Source organism: Dermochelys coriacea, chromosome 3 (assembly GCF_009764565.3).
Source record: "Dermochelys coriacea isolate rDerCor1 chromosome 3, rDerCor1.pri.v4, whole genome shotgun sequence".
NCBI classification, from domain to species: domain Eukaryota; kingdom Metazoa; phylum Chordata; order Testudines; family Dermochelyidae; genus Dermochelys; species Dermochelys coriacea.
Window position 1 is genome coordinate 33,750,108 of NC_050070.1, and position 21,133 is coordinate 33,771,240.

General features: G+C 45.0%; 2 protein-coding genes across 3 annotated transcripts in view; both read right to left on the reverse strand.

Moving 5' to 3' along the window:
- Window positions 1-6,562, reverse strand: part of RNF144A (ring finger protein 144A) — a 101,618-nt gene extending 95,056 nt beyond the window's left edge. Inside the window, exon 1 of one of the 2 annotated variants that reach the window (XM_038397371.2) lies at window positions 6,203-6,562. In XM_038397371.2, coding sequence (XP_038253299.1) covers window positions 6,203-6,329 — 127 coding nt within the window. In that variant the 5' untranslated portion in view covers window positions 6,330-6,562. Of the gene's footprint in view, window positions 1-5,484; window positions 5,784-6,202 lie in introns of those variants that run through there. The other variant, XM_038397375.2, reaches the window with a different exon arrangement.
- Window positions 6,563-9,509: 2,947 nt separating this feature from the next.
- RSAD2 (radical S-adenosyl methionine domain containing 2) lies at window positions 9,510-20,284 on the reverse strand. The gene is made up of 6 exons (XM_038397376.2): window positions 19,158-20,284; window positions 17,869-18,030; window positions 17,239-17,468; window positions 14,863-15,012; window positions 13,891-13,923; window positions 9,510-13,243 (listed from the first exon to the last, which is right to left on the reverse strand). Exons 1-6 carry the CDS (start codon window positions 19,486-19,488, stop codon window positions 13,079-13,081), a joined length of 1,071 nt encoding a protein of 356 aa, XP_038253304.1. The 5' UTR covers window positions 19,489-20,284; the 3' UTR covers window positions 9,510-13,078.
- Window positions 20,285-21,133: the final 849 nt, after the last annotated feature.

Consider the following 21,133-nt stretch of genomic DNA (forward strand, 5'->3'; position numbering starts at 1 on the left):
CCAACAGAGGGCCAGTAAAAGTGGGCTACAAGACTAGTAACAGGGATGATGGAGATTCCCATGGTATTTTCTCGACTGCTCCTCACTATCAACTGGCAGCCCCAGCATGGAGGACAGTGTCTGGTAAACAGCAAAGGCAGAAATCATGAGTGTGGGAGCATCCTAATGTTATGACAGCTACTGGGACCCACAGTGGATTTGTGCCAGGCTACATGCTCCCCTGCTTAATTCATTGTCACATACCCCTCCGGCTCAATGAGTATATAAGGCCATCAGGGGCTTAGGGAAGAGAGAGTAGGCAGTCTTCAGCATACAGACACCACTCTGGTTTTGTCTCTAACTCAACCAATCCTGTTCATGCAAATGACTTAGTGTCTGTTAGAGGCTGAGGCGAGGATGAAGTCTGAGAGCTGAGCTCCACCTAGATCAGATGGTGACAGTCTTCACAGGGTATAGGATACGGACCTTGCTACACGTTATCCATGCCCTTATCACTTCAAGATCAGAGGATTGTGATGTACTCTACCAGGGGTTATTTTTTGAGACCACAGGAACTGAAGCTGTTACTGAATGCACTGGCTAATTTTATGAGTGGAGTTTTGTGCTGGCAGCACATAACTCCAGTGCTTCAGGTGTGAATAGGCGGCCAGCAAGCTTCCACAGGAACTCAACATGTTGATTTAACCTTTAAAGACTGACGTGGTTTGGGATCTAGTAGCCTAAGTCTGTTTCCCTCCATGTGCAGTACTGCCAGAGCACAGTGATCAGGGGAGGCACTCAAACTGGAGCTCCCCTCAGTACAAAAGAGAGAGACCTGCACTCGCTTCCCCCTTGGTCAACCAGAGTCCAGATCTGATCATCTTCCAGACACACTGCAAGGCCCCATCTTTTCTTCCTGGCACTTAGGGAGGGGACTCCTGGAGGGAAGTTCCTTTATGTGGTATGTAGAAAACTGGAGTGCCGGAAATAGCTATTTAGTAACTTATGATGGTGTATTTAGTACATATTTCTATTGGATACCATAGGAGATGGTCACATTTAACTGCTGCGGTGGAGCCCACAGGATAACATAACTAATGACCTCCATGAAAAAGACCTCAATGAAGAAGACTCCCAGTAAGTGACTACCCCCCACATATCATGGATCTCATTTTTCAGTAACAAGATGGAAGTGATGTGACGAAAGGGATGCGGCAATTACTGCTACCTCTCTAGAGCCCAGGACCATGTTGGTCCTCGGATGCCTTCCTCTCTTTATGGCTATTCATTATTTTATTTCTCTCACTACCTCCCTCTTTTCCTTCCTGATTTCCCAATGGATCGCCATATTTGGGGTCAGGAAGGAATTTTCCTCCAGAGCAGACTGAAAGAGGCCCTGGAAGTTTTACGCCTTCCTCTGTAGCATGGGGCACAGGTCACTTGCTGGAGGATTCTCTGCTCCTTGAAGTCTTTAAACCATGAGTTGAGGACTTCAGTAGCTCAGACATAGGTGAGAGGTTTATCGCAGGAGTGGGTGGGTGAGATTCGGTGGCCTGCATTGTGCAGGAGGTCAGACAAGATCATCATAATGGTCCCTTCTGACCTTAATATCTATGAATCTATGAACTCTGGTGTGATTAGAAAGTTCACTATCTGCAAACACAGCGTACGTTGAAGGATTGTGGCATAGCTAACAAGAATTCATGTAAATGGCTTCTAGAAGCAGGAAACTACTCTCATTACTGGTGCAATGTGAACGCAGTGTGGCTACCATGTATCCAAAAGCTGTACCAAGGACACTAGCCTTAAAAGCTATGAAAGGGACTGTTATGATCATCTAGTCTGACCTCCTTCAGAAAGGATCTCACCAGCTCAAAGGGAGATGACCACCACACCACTGACTCACTTCTGCACAGCCAGTTAGAGACACAGCCTGTTTATAAAAACAGCAATTGACAATAGGCCAAGTAGTATACAGTAGAATTATTAAACCACTGACACTGAGTAAGTGTTGTGCTAGGTTATAATTAGTTTGTGCAGTTTGAGAGTTATAAAAGGAAACTGAAAACAATGTGGTCAAGAAACCACACACATACACACACTATTAATACTGCAGCCTAATTTTCACGATGGTAAGAAATGTAATAGCTAATGGAACACACTTAGGCCCTAAATTTGCAATCAGATCCAGGAGGATGAAAAGATCTGCCTGTGGGGTTCCATTTGTAGGATCAGGGATAATTTTTGCAATGGATCAGCACTGAAAAGTCCAACAGGAGAAGGCCTCTCCCAGGCCAAGAAAGGTCTGTGGGCCTTTTCTAGATAACACTAGATACACTAGCACCATTCTTACCACCATATGTTTTGTGCAGCCAGAACTGATGCTTAAGTCAACAGTACAAGGCCGAGAGTTTAGTTGGGGGGATAGATGTCAAATCTTGTAAGAAGTGTTCATAATGTAATACAACCAAAGAATCCGATACAGGAAAAGATTTTAGAACAAGTAGTAATAAAAGCCAACTAGATATTCGTCATTTTCTAAATGGCTCCCTTACAATATATGTTTTGTATATTTTAAACTTAAAAGTGGACATAATTAACAGTATTAATAGGGTGCCTCATACCCAAAAGTCTATGGGTACCTAGCATAATATAAAACACAGAGACAATCTAGCCCAATAACTACCAGTGTTGGTGTGGGAAAAAAATAATCTACTACCAAACTGTCCAAACACAAAGAAAACACCTTTTATTAGCTTAAAAACAAAGTTTATCAGCCTCACATCCATTGTGGCAGTATCTATAACTAATCTACAATTTGGCAGTCGTGTGTGTGTGTGTGTATATTTTATATATATATATACACACATATATATACACACAAATAAAGAGAGACACACATGTACACACGGTATGTTTTGTTATTGTAAATATATTCATCGTGACCTGTACTTTAGATCAGTAAATATGTCAAATTACACATTAATGTTGGCATAATAGAATACAAAGATACAGACGTAAGAAAGATTACTTCCAGGACAGTGGTAACACTAACGGTGAAATAAAGCATGCACCAGACGTATAATTCTGGCCTAATTTTTTTCCCATTGAAATCAATAGCAAAATTCATTGTCCTCAAAGAAAGAAAGATTTGTCTCTTTCTTCATCTCATCTCCAAAGCACTACTGCTAGCCAATCTGGAAGAAGGAGTTTTGATCGTCTGGAATGGTACACAGATTGCACAAGAATATAATGAGACATAATTTTGGACAAAATATATTTCTGTCTGAAAAATGTATTTCAAGTAACACCTACATTTACTACAAGAGAAAAAAAGCTTTCCCCACCCCTTATTTTTGGTTTGTTTACTTTAGGAAAATAATAACACTTCAAATATAGTCAATTTCATAGATCCACTAAATTCATTGTCAGTTAGTTGATCAAATTCTCCCTTGCTGTAAAAATATCGGAGCAGAAAAACCCTTACAACATTTTCTTTTCAAAGGCATTTCTAAAAATCCAAAATATACTGTTTAAAGGGAGGTCTATGAACTGGAACTTTTACAGGTCAATCAATTTAAAAAATATTCAATAACAAAATTCCTCTAAATGACACTTTTGACATTTTTAATAGCATTCTTCACACACAGGATCACAAAGTACTTGACAAAAAAGATTAGAGAGAGATTTCAAGAAAACCTGTAAATTCAGCGGGAAACACTTCCAGATTAAACACCACAAGTAAACAACAAATGAAGCCAAAACCATTTCGCCATGTAAACAAAACAAAAATAAGTCCATCATTCATAAATTATCATTGTAAAGCTCAAACAATTTGTTTCACAAAAGGAAGTGACTGATCATCTAGGAATATGATGGAAATTCAAATGGCTACTGTCTGTTTTCATCCCTCATCAATAGCCCTCCTCAATTCAATGGTCCATAGGCAAGTTCTACATACAGTGATATAGTGCCTGCCTTTTTCAAAGGAATTTGAGGGTGCTAAGCCTTTCAGAAAAATCTGGCTAGTTACGATCTGGTTACTTCTTATTCCGGTGTTGATAAGATTAAGGACAGTATTACTTTTGTACCAGTGTGGGGGGGGGGAATTCAAAAACTGCTTTTTTTCACTTTTATAATTCAAAACCAGCCAAACTTTCCCCCCCAAAATCCTGGCTAAAAAGAAACTGCTGTCCATATCTCAAGAGGATTCATGCTTTTTAATCCCCCATCAGAGACTTGTTCCAATCACTATTCAGTAATAGGTGGTTCTCCTTACTTCAAGATACAGAATTGTTCTGAAATGGTTTAGTTTATCTCTAAGCATCATATCATAGAAGTGTTAATAAGTATGGAGTATGATCAGGGTTTTTTTAGTTACAGTTCCTGTAAATAACCTCTGTGAGCTATACCATCTGTAGCAATTTTTCCTCGTTTATTATATCTTTCATAATAGCTGTTATAGTTTGGTAATGCCTCTAGATTAGAACAGCCTTTGCCAGAGGTTCTTTAAACTGAAATAATACCATTTCTGGCAAAGAGAAAGTCAACACACCTTCATAGTTCTCTGAGACTTATTGTACATAAGGAGAATATTACAACAGAAAGATCTCATTAACAGAAACATTTATTTTTAATTACTCGTAAACGAGACCCCAAACCAGTGACAGGAGCTCATACTTGTACCGCGGGTGTGTAGACTTAAATAGAACCCTTTATGTAAGTGGATTTGAAACACCCTATGGTGACCTACAACATTAAATAACTGTGTCCTAAGGTGCCAGCCAGCACAGAAAAAATGCATAGTTGAACAGGCATGGACAAAAGGGGCCCAGAGTAGCACTGCACAATACACTAGGCAGCCTCATTTCTTCCCTCCCCCACCCAACCTACAACCAGCTCTCCCTAATGCAATCACTAACTGCCCTTGGTGACACGGGATGGGTTTCTAGCAAGCCCTTTCATAAGGCTTTATTTAAAACAAGGACACCAAGAATAGCAGATGATCCTAAGCAGCAGCAGAGTTCACAGTGAGTGGAGCTGTCATGGCTTGGATTAGAGAGCCAGGACTGGAGTGTGCATGGAGCCTGACAGTTATTTTTTCCCTTGAGGACCTGGCCACACAGACACAGAGGAACTCTGTTTCTTCTTTCCACCATAATTTGAGGCTCTCTGCCCATTCTGGGATTGCTAAGCCTGGGAACCGGTTCCCTACAAGAAACCTGCACCCCCCACTACCAGCAGCACAAAGGCACATTACGTTGTTCATATGATCACAACCCACCTGCACTAGACACAGGTGGAGAAGGCTGGGGGCAGCAAAAGAAAACCTCCCTGGATAACAGAAAGCTGGACACAGCACAAAGGGATCAGAGGGGTCACCACCCAGCCCCCTACCCACACACACAAAAAATGACCCCAGCCCCCCACCCTCCAGGCAGCCAACCCTCCCCCCACCACCACACTTCACAACTCCAGGCAGGGCCAAGGGTTGGCGGCTCTTGCCTCTTTTTCCAGCAGAAAATCTGTCGCTTGAACGGATTAACCCAAGAGAGAGTCTCGCTGCTTCTTCCTCGCTAACAAGCCGGGTGGAATCGGGGTAGCAAAGTAACCGAGGCGGCAGCGCCCGCCAGGCTGCATCTTCCTCCTGCCGCTGGACTTGTGCAAAGCCCAGCCTCCGCCCCACGCCCGCCAGCTTCTGGGGCCAGAGATGCAGAGGGCTGGACCAAAAGGACCCCAGGCAGTAGCAGCAATTCAGTTGAGTCACAAGAGGAGGGGCCGCCAGTGCCGCTGGGACAGGAGGCTGCCAGGGTGAAGTCTCACACTCACACTCACACTCACACACACACACACTGCACTCTCGCCTCTCCCCTGCTCGACTGCTGCTGGGGCGCGGAACAGCCCGAAGACGCCGTGGCTCACCGCGGGCGTGGAGGAAAAGAGGGCAGGCGAGACCCAGATCCCTCCCCCCCCCCCCCGCCGTACCCTGTGGGTGCTGGGCCCTGACACCCACACAGTGAATGGCCTAACCTACAACCCCACCTGGGGCGGCCCTAGAGCGCTGACACCCCCGTGACGCACCCCGCGCGGCTGGGAGCAAGGGGCCACTGGCCTCAGTACCACCGCCAAGTTCATGCCCCCTCCCCGCCTTTGGAGCGATCGCGGGATGCGGCTGCCCGCCCCCCCCCCTTACCCGTCTGCCGCTGCCCGCCCCCCCCCTTACCCGTCTGCTGCAGCCTCGGCGGGGAAGAAGAGATGCCGCTGTCGCCTCCGTCCCTGCGCCGGCTGCCTCCCCAAGGCGGGCGCCTCCCGCCCCCTGCCCCCTGCGCGGCTCCTGCGGCCGCTGGCATGGACTTTGCACCGCACGTTTAGCGGCCTGGGCAGGGCGGCGGCCGCGCTCCGGGCAGGGCTCCGAGCCCAGTCCCCTGCCCCGCGCAGCCAAGCGTGCGCCGCTCCGGGGCTGTCCGGGGGGAGGAGGGAGCCGCTAATGGAAACACAAGGGCGCCATGAAGCTCCAGCGGTTTTGCCGCCGCGGACGGGCTGCCGGGAAGCGGCCGCCGGGTTTCCAGCACGCGCACGCGGGCGCCCTCTGCCGACCCCACGCTCCCACTACAACTAGCGGGAGGCATCCTCCCCTGCAGCCCCCCGCAAGTCTCCCTCCTGGGGAGGCAGCCGCGGGGTTCGTCTAGAGCGGGGGGTGGGCAACCTGTTTGGCCCGAGGGCCACAGCGGGGTTGCAAAACTGGATGGAGGGACAGATAGGGAAGGCTGTGCCTCCCCAAACAGCCTGGCCCCCGCCCCCTGACTGCCCCCCTCAGCACCCCCGACCCATCCAAGCCCCCTGCTCCTTGTCCCCTGACCGTCCCCTCCCGGGACTCCCCTGCCCCTAACTGTCCCCGGGACCTTAGCCCCGATTCAACCCCCTGTCCCCTGATTGTCCCAACCCCTATCGACACCCCCACCCCCTGCCAGGCCCCCCTGGGACTCCCATGCCTATCCAACCCCCGTCCCCCCTCCCCGACCGTCCCCAAACCTCCGCCCCATCCAACCGCTCCCTGTCCCCTGACTGCCCCCCGGGACTCCCACGCCTATCACACCGTCCCCAAACCTCCGCCCCATCCAACCGCTCCCTGTCCCCTGACTGCCCCCGGGACTCCCACGCCTATCACACCGTCCCCAACCCTCCGCCCCATCCAACCGCTCCCTGTCCCCTGACTGCCCCCCCGGGACTCCCACGCCTATCACACCGTCCCCAAACCTCCGCCCCATCCAACCGCTCCCTGTCCCCTGACTGCCCCCCGGGACTCCCACGCCTATCACACCGTCCCCAAACCTCCACCCCATCCAACCGCTCCCTGTCCCCTGACTGCCCCCCGGGACTCCCACGCCTATCACACCGTCCCCAAACCTCCGCCCCATCCAACCGCTCCCTGTCCCCTGACTGCCCCCCGGGACTCCCACGCCTATCACACCGTCCCCAAACCTCCGCCCCATCCAACCGCTCCCTGTCCCCTGACTGCCCCCCGGGACTCCCATGCCTATCACACTGTCCCCAAACCTCCGCCCCATCCAACCGCTCCCTGTACCCCAGGACTCCCACGCCTATCAAACCGTCCCCAAACCTCCGCCCCATCCAACCGCTCCCTGTCCCCTGACTGCCCCCCGGGACTCCCACGCCTATCACACCGTCCCCAAACCTCCGCCCCATCCAACCGCTCCCTGTCCCCCGGGACTCGCACGCCTATCAAACCGTCCCCAAACCTCCGCCCCATCCAACCGCTCCCTGTCCACTGACTGCCCCCGGGGACTCCCACGCCTATCAAACTGTCCCCAAACCTCCGACCCATCCAACCGTTCCCTGTCCCAACTTCCCCCCGGGACTCCCATGCCTATCCAACCCCTGTTCCCCCTCCATGACCGACCCTGCCGAACCTCCGCCCCATCCAACCACTCCCCCTGGGGACTCCCACGCCTATCAAACTGTCCCCAAACCTCCTACCCATCCAACCGCTCCCTGTCCCCTGACTGTTTGGAAAGTACCTCCTCATCAATTATTGGGAGTGGACTACATCCACCCTGATCGAATTGGCCCTGTCAGCACTGGTTCTCCACTTGTGAGGTAACTCCCTTCTCTTTATGTGTCAGTTTAATAATGCCTGCATCTGTAATTTTCACTCCATGCACCTGAAGAAGTGGGTTTTTTACCCATGAAAGCTTGTGCCCAAATACATCTGTTAGTCTTTAAGGTGCCACCGGACTCCTTGTAGTTTGGAAAGTGTTTCCCTTTTGCCAGCAAGGCTGGCGCTGTGTGAGGCATACCCTGTCTCCCACTTTTAAAACTGCCCTGATTCAAAGTGGCCGAAGTTGCCATTCCCTGTGTATCTGAACAGTGGTGCTGGAACTAGGGGTGCTGCTGGCTTGGAGTAGTAATAACAAACAGCAAATACATGGTTTCCGTCATCAGCACCCCCACTATAAAAATTATTCCAGCACCCTTGTATCTGAATGCTTGGTTCCTGCACCATTTTTTCTCTTGCTGGTTCATCAAATCATTCAGCAATGGAACAGAGACTATTAGAATTAGAAAAACAGATGCAGGATAAGAACTAGATTTGCCTGCTAGAGAAGCAGGAAGAAACGTTTATTGAGGAGCCTTGATGACTTTAACAAAAGCCAGTCTCTCTCTCTCTCTGCACAAGCCAGAAGAAAAAGACTTCAAGAGAGGAACAGTGGCAGGAGCAGATAATCATAGACATTAGAAATGGGAAATATTCTGTTAAATCAACTAGACTACATCCCTGCCACTGGGAGGGAAAATGTTAGTATTGCAACATAGAGCAAAAAATGGTAAGGCCAGCCATGCAAGCCTACCCAAAGAACTATGAAGCCTCAACCTTTTGGACCGCCAATGCAGGAGCTTACACTGTATTCCAAAGATAAGTAGATGATGCTGTATAGATATCACTTTCATTTACTCCCACCTTGGAGCCACCAGGTTTTGTCACTTCTATCTGCATAGGCAAAAAGACGATCTACCCCTTTTATGCCTTTCAAATACGTGTAGCCAGTTGTGTTCCCCACATAGCCCGTCAGGTTGATAATACAATGTAACCTAATTGTGTTCATATAACATGGAGTGATCAACTCACCATATAATACTGATATCTAGGTCTTACATGGCACTTTTGGTCAGGAAATCTCAAAGGACTTACAAAGGTGGTTGGTATCATTATCCCCATTTCATAGATGGGGAAACTGAGACACAGAGACAGGATGTGACTTGCCCAAGGTGGCAAGACTGGGAGTAGAACCCAGATCTTTTGTGTCCCAGTCCCACATAACAAATGCACTGCAGTAAGAAAAGAATCTACATTTAGCCCCAGACCCTGCAATCAGCTCTGCATAGGCAAGGCATTCTTACAGAATTTGTTGCTGGACTAGGACCTTAGATTCCAAAGTTGAACACCCATTGTGAATATGATAAATGATGTGGTTCTGTGTTACATGTTACAAAAATAAACTATAGGTACATTTAAGAAAATTAAAAGACTTTATTACAATGCACAATATATTAACTTTTTACAAAACATTTTTAAAAATTTTCAGTAGTAATAAATAAAATCATCATCATATTTCTGCAACACACTAAATATTACAGTTACACTTTATAATGAAAGCTAAGCACATCAAATAGGGCATATCCTACATTACTTAGGAAAAATCTCACTGAGTTCAAGTGCATTGAGCTCTTATTACCTGTCACTTTTCCTAATACGAAAAGCAATAAAAGTGCTAACAAGTTACTGTGCAAACTAATGCCTGATCCTGCAAACACATATGCATGTTCTTAACTATCATGAGACTACTCATGCTAGTAAAGTTAAGCACATATGTGTTTGCAGGATTGAGACCTAAAGTCACATATTTAAAGTCAAGTGTGTGTATAAATCTTTGTAGGATCAGTGCCTAAAATATACAATTTGTTCTAATAGGAACCACATCCATATACTGTATCTAGCACATCATTCTAGATTACTACTGAAACTTATACCCATAGATAAAAACCCTTCCTTTTGTTACAGTCAAAAACCTAAAACTTTAAACGAGAAGGATTTTTTTCATTCAGAAGCACCTTAAATTGTAAAACGTATAAAAAGTGTCTATTCACTGCTAAGGTTTGGGTTTTCTTATTGCATATTGTAGTAAAGACAATGAAAATCCCATAGGACTGAATTCCATGTGAAAAGTAAGAACACAAATCAGAACTCTCTTCACAGCATTCTCTGAAAATGTTGGTTCTTTATCATTCTTTTAAATGTTTCTAAATGTATGAATTTTTGTAGTTGCTTTTCTATTCACTTTTAGCTTCTTCTCTCTAACTCTTTTATTCCTGCAGCAAAACTGTTGCATTTCTCTTGTGCAAATGACAGAGCAGTAGGAAGGGTGGCAAGATTAAAAGAGCCTGCATAGGGGTTGAATACTTCTGTGTGTGTGGCTCATAGCTGAGGAGGCTCCCTGCATGCTGCTATGCTGCAGGCATTTTGGGTTAGCAGTAGGCTGATGGATTTAATGATACAAGGATACTGTAGCTCACGAAAGCTTATGCTCAAATAAATTTGCTAGTCTCTAAGGTGCCACAAGTACTCCTTTTCTTTTTGTGGATACAGACTAACATGGCTGCTACTCTGAAGGATACACTAGCCATTCCTCAAGCTGGGACTGGACCAGCAATCACAGAAAATTCCAACTCCTCAGCTCACAGCCTGGCTGCAGAAGGTATATGTTGGATCCAAGATTTTAAGAATCTTAAATAAGAAAAAATCATATTCAAGGACACAAGTATATACTTTGGGTGTTGTCCCACAGTCTTTACGCAGGGAAAACTTCTACTGAGGTCATGGGAAATTTTGCCTAAAGATTGTGGGATCAAGCTTTTTAATTCTGTCTGGAGCAGTTAAAATGCCTTGAGAAAAAAAAATTTAAAAAAAAATCTATGTATAGACACCATAATGGTTGCAGAATTCTCTCGGCACTCTTTTGTTCTTTAAGGGCTCTATGTCATTATGGTTAGGACAATAAAATACAGACCTAAGGAATTACTATTTAAAAGTATTTTCCCATTTTTTCAGCAGGGCGTAATAGCATAAAACTCTGTCTAGAAGCTGTGGCTTCTATTACATTTAATTACTTCTCCCTTTCATAGATTCCAGGGCCAGAGGGACCATTGTGATCATCTAGTGCTGCAGCTTTAAAGAGTCAAATTAAAAGTTTAATTTCTCTCCAAAAATACTTTACCTGTTATTGTTAAAACAAGAAGTAAAATTACTATAATTGAAAGAAATTAGAGAAAAAATGTATATTTCTCTATTGTTTATTTACACTAGCATTTGACACATGCTGTGGCCCAGATGCTGCAAAAACTTATGCATGCATGTAAGTAATTATAAACATTGAGGCCCATAGCCTCAAAGATATTTAGGCACCTAACTCTCACAAATTTCAGTGGAAGTTAGGAGCCAAAATATCTTTGAGGATCCAGGCCTAAGTTCAATGGGACTATCTGAATGAGTAAAGTTACTCACACATAAGTGTCTGCAGGATCGGGTCCTCAGTGAGTTCCCCATTTATAGAGTTTTTCACACAAAAAATAAGGAAAAGAATTAAAAAAAAATAGAAAAACAACTGTAAAACCATAACAGTTTGCAGCGGGGCTCAGGCACAAGTGAAATAACTGAAATTACTTCTAACTCATGTTTCTGAGTTTACTGTATTTCAAGTTGATGCTACCCCTTTAAATTAAAGGTGGCTGTTATTAAATTTAATTGGTTTCACTTACAGTTTGTATGTTATTGGTGCAGCTACTAAATAAGGGTGATTACTAAGCCAAGCTGGCTTCTAAATGAAGACATATGGTATGTGAACTTTGTGGTTTCTGACTTCCTGGCTTATCAAAATATACAGCTAATAATGCTAGCATGTCTTTAACACAAGGCAGCCATTACAGAATTCTGTCCACTCTCTCTAATAGAGCTCCCCCAGAGGAGCTGGATATGGGAGGGTGAGGGGGCGGAATCATTTAAAAAGTAAGATTTTAATGGATTCATATAAAAAGCAAAATATTTGGTTTTCACCTTGAATACTTTTTGTTAAAACAAAAGGCTATTTCCCATGGGAAACACTGTCAGTTTCTAGTGAAATAATAGTTTCCATCAAGGGTAAAAACATGATTATGTTTTGGGAAAAATTTCATATTCTCCCCTGAGAAAAGTAGGGTTCTCTAGTAAACATACAAAAACTGCACTCTGCATGAAATTTACAAATACTGGAGGAAATATGGGCTTTCACAAATAAATGTTTGCAAAGTGAAAATTGGAAGTTTCACTTGGCACGGGTTTCCATTTAACTTAATTTAGTCTATGCCTCAGTCATATATTATGGTAATTAGCCCAATTCAACAGTTGTTACTCAAGAAAAAGTCAGCATTGTGTTCAAAGCGCTACTGATTTGCCCCCAGTGACGTAGCCTGGAATTGTAACTTGTTATTTCTTAAGAACTAGGCAGAACAAGCTTCATGGTAAGAAATCTACTTAACTGGTAATTAAAGAAGCATATTATGATGTTCCATTTGTTGATTTTGTTTTTCTTGTCACTGATTTATTATTTTAAAACTATTTCCTATATGACTTTTTCTTATTTAATGCAATACTCTTTATGTGTAGAACTACCTATATTTTTACAATATATTTTACCATAGTGGAAGTTGTAGTCTAAGAATTTTAAGAGATTAGGTAAGTACTAGATTTGGGAGATCATCTCATATCTAAATTCAATCATTATTTAGTAATCCCTGAGCACAGAGCAGATAAAACCAATCTCAATTTCAAAAAGATTAGTTTTATGCAAGCTAAAATTTAAAGTTACATACACTATTTTCTCTGCAATTAACATTACTCTACTTTTAGTTAAAAATGGTCTTTGGCATATATATAAAGCATAAAAAATAAGGAACAAACATACAATACTTATGTCAAATTATTATTGTTATTATTATTATTATTATAGTACTACAAAGCGCATGTGCAATAAAAAATACTTTTGAGTCACCATTCTAGCTTCATATCTGCTTTACTCCACACATATTTTCCTCCTCGACTCAGAAACATCTTCTCATCAAATCCACTCAATTTTATAGCATGTTCTACGCCTACATCCAGGATAGATTTGGAAGGCTCTTTCCGTCCATTTCTACAGTTCAGAAAACGCATCTAGAAAATTCATAGATTAAGAAAATTACGAAGTGCCTAAAAGTGGAGTATTTCTACAAAATTAAATAACTTAAACCCCAATCCTGTGAAGGCTCATGCACATGGTTAGCTCTGCGCATGTGAGTAATTCCACTGAAGCCAATGAAACTACTCGCAAGTGTAAAGTTAAGCACATGAGTAAATCTTTGCAGGACCAGGGTCTTTTTTTCTCCTAAAAGATGGTACAAAGAGAGTTAGAAAATATCCTTCTTAGTTTACATATAGGTAAAGAATACACATTCCCATACAAATTAGTTCTGCAAATTGGACTTCACAGTGAGGATCAAATATAACAGATGTGTAAACTATGATCCTGCAATTGGTTGCATGCAGGTGGACCCCTATGCACTTGTGAGGCTGCTCACTCAGGTCTATTTGCAGGATCAGGTCCTGTGTTTGACTTGTCTAAATGTTTATGATGATGAATACAATTTCCTTGCGTCCACATGTAGCAGGCCACTCTTTCAGAAACATGTGGAAAGTGCTATATAGGGGTAAACAATAAACTGAAATAATTGTAGTTTAGCTTGCTAAACCATGAATAATAGCATAGCCCATATTAACTAATAGACAAAGATTAACTCATTAAGTAGCAAACAAAAACTTACATATTCATCCAGAATGAGGTATGAGTCTCTCATCTGTAAAAGCATAGAAAAAACTATAGATTACTAGACAAACTAAAATCTATGTTTTTACTGAAAGTTAGGTGAGAAGTAAGGTATAGGCATAATAAGTATCCATTCCCTTAGGGCTTGATCCAAAGTCCTTTGGAATCAGCTGGAGTCTTCCCATTCATTTTGATGAACTTTGGATCATGCCCTTAGTGAGTAGCAGATAGAGAACCATGAAGGTGGCTTTTTATGAAAGAACAAATTGTTGCTAGACAACCATTTTTTGTTTGGTTTAAGGATCAGATTGAAACATGGGTGCTCAAATGGATACAGGTGTTTTTAAAATATATCCAATCACTTACTTGAATGTTCACATCAGCACTTAGATATGTACAGTGAATACCCATTTTACAGGTTTAAATGATTTTATGAAATTCAAAAGGAAGGATGTGGCCTATTAAGGCATCCACATTTGAAAACTGGGCTCCGAATTTTAAAAAAAACTTGTTTTCTATTAAAATGTGACCATCCTTAAATGTTGTGATCTGGCACTAAATTCCTCCAGATTCTGTCTTTTGTTTTGTTTTTATTTAAATTCACTATGTAGGTTTTTGCTTAGAAAACCTAACCTATTACTGTTACTCTACTGGTATTTTGAATGCCCCCATCTACCTTAGTACTACCAACATTGCCTGGTCCAGCTACAACAGAAATCAATTGCAAAATTCCCACCGATTTCAATGGGGGCAGAATTGGGCTCCACAACTGCAAGTATCCCAGTTTTATGTGCTTTTCACTCCATATGGAATAGATATTTTTTTAAAATTCTCCAAATATAGAAAAAACAGCTGCTAAAGGAATTATATTGTCTAACTCTATGTAAGTATTTGTAAGCAAAGCATTAGCAATCATGCTATTTTCTAGTTTCTGATAATAAAGAATTATCAAAGAATAGCTTCATTTTACCTTCTGATTAGATTCTGGTACTAAACATGAGACCTCTCTATGGCGATCTAGGAATCGTTCAAAATCTTCATCGCTGATAATAAATTTCTCTGCTTCTCTCAGTGCATCTTCACCTGTATTCTCTCCTTCAATGAGCAGGCATTGGAATACCTGAAAGACAGAAAGTATATGATGAAAGTTGTCAAGTAACAAAGGGATAGCTGTGTTTGCCACTTTTAAAGATCCAGACTAAGAGTCCTGTGGCACTTTATAGACTAACAGACGTATTGGAGCATAAGCTTTCGTGGGTGAATACCGACGAAGTGGGTATTCACCCATGAAAACTTATGCGCCAATATGACTGTTAGTCTATAAGGTGCCACAGGACGTTTTGAGGCTTTTACATGATGAAGGTTATATATCTGTCATAATTACCATGGGAAAAAAACAAAACATAAACCCCACCATGACTGAGAGGGCCTGGGTCTCTCTTTTCACCGTGGTTTCAACTGGCTGAATCTTCAGAGAAGTCAGTGGAGTCACACCAGCATACCATGGAGTGTAAAACCAGCATAAATGAGAGATGCCAATAGGGTGAAATCCTGGCCCCATTAAAGTAAATGGGAGTTTTGCCATTGACTTCAGTGGGGCCAAAATTTCTCTCATAGTTTTTTTCCTAGAGATCAAACTGCTTGATCTCCCACTCTGTTACACCAGTGTTATGCTGGTTCAATTACATTTATTTCATTGGAATTAAAATGCTGCAAACTAGTGTAATAGAGTGGAGGATCAGGGTCTAACTATTGAGAAAGACTCTTCCATGCGTCTTTGAATATTTAAAAGCATGCTAGCCTTACAAGATTTTAAACTACTTAGGACAGCTATTTAACACTTTTCTAATGAAAAATATACTTAATAATAATTAATATTGTGTATTCAGACTTCTTCCTTTTTTCAAAGTAATATGACATTTTCAATTTTTTTCCCTATAAAAAGACACGATGTTCCCTATATGTCCCAAAATCACCAGACTTCTGTATGGTGAAAAAATATTTCCTTGTAAATAACATGAAAGGGCAAAGTCTCGACTGTATCTGAGTGTCACTCAAATGCAGTGAGGGAGGTGGCCTGTCTGGGAATTGGTTACGGATCCCTGATACTAAGTGCCATCATAAATTAGAGTCACAGCTCTATCGCACCCGACTGGAAGATAAGTCATAGCAGAGCTCTGCTCCACCTTGTCCCCTTCCTGGAGGGTTGCCAACTTTCTAATTGCACAAAACCAAACACCCTTGTCCCGCCCTTCTCTGCCCAAAACCGCTCACTCCACCCACCCCCCATCGCTTATTCTTCCCCACCCTCACTCATTTTCACTGGGCTAGGGCAGAGGTTTGGGGTGTAGGAGGGGTGAGGGCTCCAGCTGGGGGTGCAGGTTCTGGGGTGAGACCAGAAATGTGGGGTTCAGGGTGTAGGAAGGGACTCCGGGCTTGGGCAGGGAATTGTGGCATGGGAAGGGGTGAGGGCTTCAGCTGGGGGTGCGGGCTCTGGGGTGGGAATGGGGGATTTGGGGTGCAGGAGGGGACTCCAGGCTGGGGCCAAGGGGTTCATAATATGGGAGGAGGCTCAGGGCTGGGGGAGGGGTTTTGGGTGAGGGGGTGTGGGCTCTCGGGTGGGGCCAGGGATGAGGGAGGTTGGGGTGCAAGAGGGGGCTCTGGGCTGGGACCGAGAGGTTTGTAGTATGGGAGGGGACTCCAGCCTGGGGCAAGGGATTGGGGTGCGGGAGGGGTTCAAGGCTCTGGCTGGGGGTATGGGCTCGGGGTGGAGCCGGGGATGAGGAGACTGGGGTACAGGAGGGGGCTCAGGGCTAGGGCAGAGGGTTTGGGGTGTGGGAGGGGGTTCCAACCTGGAGCTGGGGTGCGGGAGGAGGTTCAGGGTGCAGGCTGTGGCTGGCCGGTGTTACCTCAGGCGGTTCCTGTGAGCAGCCAACATGTCCGGCTCCTAGGTGGAGGAGCCAGGGGGCTCTGCTCCCTGCCCATGCCCATAGGCACCGCTCCCACAGGTCCCATTGACCACAGTTTCCGGGCAATGGGAGTTGTGGAACTGATGCCAGCACTTGAGGCTGGGGCAACGCATGGAGCCCCCATAGACATCCCTGTGCCTAGGAGACAGACATGCGGCCACTTTCAGGAGCCACGCGGAGCCAGGACAGGCAGGGAGCTTGCCTTAGCCCTGCTGTGCCACTGACCAGACTTTTATAGGCCCAGTCAGCACCCGAAGCTGCCAGGGTCCCTTTTCAACCAGGCGTTCTGGTCGAAAACCAGACGCCTGGCAATCCTACCTTCCTGATTCTCCCCTTTTCCTGAGAAGAGAACATGTAGCCCTGTATTTCTTGCTTACCTTCCATCGGACAGGATTTAGTGCCTTAATCTGTTCATTCATATCTTCGTCAACATTAAATCTATTAATTACTGAATTTAATTTAAAAGCCACAGCATAATCTCGGCACCACTTTCTCAGTCTTTGGAGATTCTCAATGTGGTTCTTGTTTCCTTGTCCACGGCCAATTAAAACATTGACTTCCTCATCAAAACTATCACAGGAAACTGCAAGAATGTCTAGGTAGTCACCTGAAAAAACGAAACATTAAATAATATTCAATGTCTATAGTAAAGAATCATTAAGTGCCCAGCTCTGCCATCTTCCACCTCCAAGTACACCCTCAAAACCCGTCATGAGGAACCCTACCAAAGAGGATTCCACATGGTCACGGGAAGACTGGAGAGCATCTCAAAAGTAACACACCCCTTTTCTACAGAGACATGGGGACGCCTTGAGCTAATGTTTTTAAAGTCAGTCTAAATACCTCTGATTTAAAGGTACACGTAAGACTATTTGGTTTTGTTTGCATTTACTGTAAATGTGTTATTAACAAAAATAACTACAGACACACCCCTTACTATAAAGTTGAGTCGAGAAGACTCCTGAAACCCATGCATCTTTTTAAACATATACATTGTTCTTTCTTACCGTAACGCTTGAACCATCGTTCTTTAATCATGCTGCCATTGCTCACAATGCTGACACTTGGCAGTTTTAGTTCCTGCTTGCAAAACTGGACCAATTTGCCCACAAATTCTCCTCTCTCTTGCAGAAATGGCTCTCCTCCTGAAAAGTTTATTTTTTCCATACCTAGTATTTGACAAAAAAGAGAAATACTGTTTAGATTGGATAAATTTAAGTTTTGGGAACTTTTTCTCACAACATATGCACAGAAGAATACAGATGATTTGCACAGATATACTAATGGTAAGCCACAGTCCATAGACGTCCATTGAGTTCAATAAACTGTTCCTTTTTCTGCTAAAGTTTTGCTATGATTTTCATAAATGTATGAAATTCCCATTGACTTCAATGGAGCCAAGATTTCACCCCTTGTTTCTATTCACTGTGTAAAGTACCATGCACATTATTGTACCGAAGATTATTTACAAATCATTAAAATTATAAGGCAAATATTTTCAAACCTGGGTATCTGAAAAGATACTCCTAAATCCACATTTAGATACTTTATTTATGAATTTAGCAGGCTATCTTCAGGCACTCAAGCTTTGAAAATGTGAGCTAATAACATAATAATCAATCCTCTTTGCTTGTAAGCCAGACCTTTACCAGTCAGATTTGCGTCCCCACGTTTAGATGATATCAGCCTCTACTGCGGTTTTTTGTATCTTTTCACATTTAAGGCAGCGACTAGATTTTAACTTTCAGGCGCTGTTTGAGCTCCCTCCTAGTTGAACCCAAACTAAATGTGTTCGTCTGAAATGGCAAAGGAGGTTTATTGTTTTTTACCAGGGAGAACTTCTGGCTACATTTTATGAAGATGCCACACAGCAGCACTGCTCCAAATGTGTCCCCTATACTGTACTTCCAATAGTTTTTCAGCACATGACTGAATAAGGAGAGAACTAGAGCCTGAACCTACTCTGCTGGGCTTCTTTAGGTCTGGATCACAGCTTTAATTCAGGTGTAGTGGAGAAAGGTGCCAAGGGAAGGAGAATTGGGGAAATTCTTGATCAAAAAGGGGGGATTTTTGTCAATTCCCCTCCCCATGAAATTCGACATTTGGACAATAAATTTAAAATAATAATAATAATTAATAATAACAATCAATCAAAATTTGGACCATGTCAGAGTATTTGCTGCATTAATTGGATGACCCAGCCAGGCGTGGGGGCAGATGCCCTCACTCCAAAGCCCCGGTCCCAGCAGCGGAGTTCACCCCGGAGATCCCAGGGCCAGCAGTGGGGCAGACTCACCCGCCTCCTTGAGCATGGCCAGCCCCCTCCTGGCTTCCTCGAGGGGCAGCACGAAGGAGGTCTTGGCCGTATGGAAGCAGAAGCCGCAGCGGTAGTTGCACTGGCGGGTGAAGTGATAGTTGACGCTGGTCGGAACCGTGGGCACCTCGGCGCCATCCGGCTCCCCAGCGCCCTCCTCCAGCAGCGCGGGGCTCCTCCCGGGTAGCAGCGCCCCGCTGAGCCAGCAGGAGAAGGGCGCCAGGCGGAGCCACAGGGCGCTCAGCTGCGCAGCGAGGATGCCGAGCAGCATCGCCAGCGCCTGGGGCACGGTGCGCATCTCGGCGAGGTGCATGGCGGTGCGGGGCTGCAGCGCTTTGGGGCGCAGGGCAGCGGCGCGGGCTCCATTTAATAGCGGGGAGCATGTGACAGGCGCTGCTGGCTGGGGGAAAGGTAGGGGGCAGTTTCGGTTTCCTTTACGGAGAAGCGAAACTTGGCTCCGGGTTGCGGCCGCAGGCGAGGTGTGGGGAGCCCGCGGCGAGCCCCTTTACAATGGGCCACCCCCACTCCCTGCCTGGGTCCAGCTGCTGTGCATCCCCCTCCCCACTCTGGGGCCCTGCTCAGGCCCGCGCTAGGCTCCCAAGCAGGCGCTTGGGAAACATGCCCGACTTCTGGTTTCAGCGGGTTAGTGCCCTGCTTCCCATCCACACCAACGGAGCGGTTCCCGCACCCCTGATTGCATCGGACACGCTCCCTCCCCCCGGGAATCCCCTAGGCGACACAGGGCATGTCTGCAAACCGCAGTCCAGCCAGCAGGTGTGATTGAGGCGTGTGCGTCTTCACAACTGGCCATAAGGGGCGGGATGCCCTCGGGCTGTAAAGCAGCTGGGCGCTGTGCTGCTGGCCCATAAGGAGAATCATTCCCGCCTGGGCTCCTCTCTCTCCTGCTCTCCCGCAGCCTGAGGATTTTCTGTCTGTTATAAAGGCCCTCTCTAGGGGTGCTCACAGCTGGCACAAATTAGTACAGCCTCAGAGGACCAGTCCAAGGCAGAGCAGCCTCAAGCTTGGAGAAGAGGCGCAAAATTTCCAGTCACCCCACCTCCCGACCTGTGTGCCAATCTCGAGCTGAGGCTGGGGTTAGGATGACGGGATGTCCAGATATTAGTGAGCTGTAGCTCATGAAAACTTATGCTCAAATAAATTTGTGAGTCTCTAAGGTGCCACAAGTACTCCTTTTCTTTTTGCGGATACAGACTAACACGGCTGCTACTCTGAAACCGGATATTAGGGGCTTTGTTTTATATATGCAAATATTCTCCCCCCCCCGAAAAAAAAAGTGTCCCTATTTTTCACACTTGCTATCTGGTCACCCTATTTGGGGCCAGAGTGTTTAATTTCCCACACCACTATGCTGTAGCTCACGAAAGCTTATGCTCTAATAAATTTGTGAGTCTCTAAGGTGCCACAAGTACTCCTTTTCTTTTTGCAAATACAGACTAACACGGCTGCTACTCTGAAACCACACCACTATGGCTCCCAGGCATTAATATTTTCTCTCAGCTAACATTTACATGTGGAGGGATAGCTCAGTGGTTTGAGCATTGGCCTGCTAAACCCAGGGTTGTGAGCTCAATCCTTGAGAGGCCATTTAGGGATCTGGGGCAAAAATTGGGGATTAGTCCTGCTGTGAGCAGGGGGTTGGACTAGATGATCTCCTGAGGTCCCTTCCAACCCCGATAGTCTATTCTATTTTCACACAGAAGTTGGTCCAATAACTTACCTTACCCACCTTGTCTGGCTAACGTCCTGGGACTGAGACAGCTACAACAATACTGCAAACAATTTTCAGAGGGATACATAAGGTTAGGAGTAAGGTGGATTAATTTTGTTCAGACAATGAATAATTCCAGGGCTGTATTACCTACTAGCACTTAATGTTTATTTGAAACAAAGGATCACTGATGTGGCGGGAAGGGGGGAGTTTAAAAGTGCAAATGTTC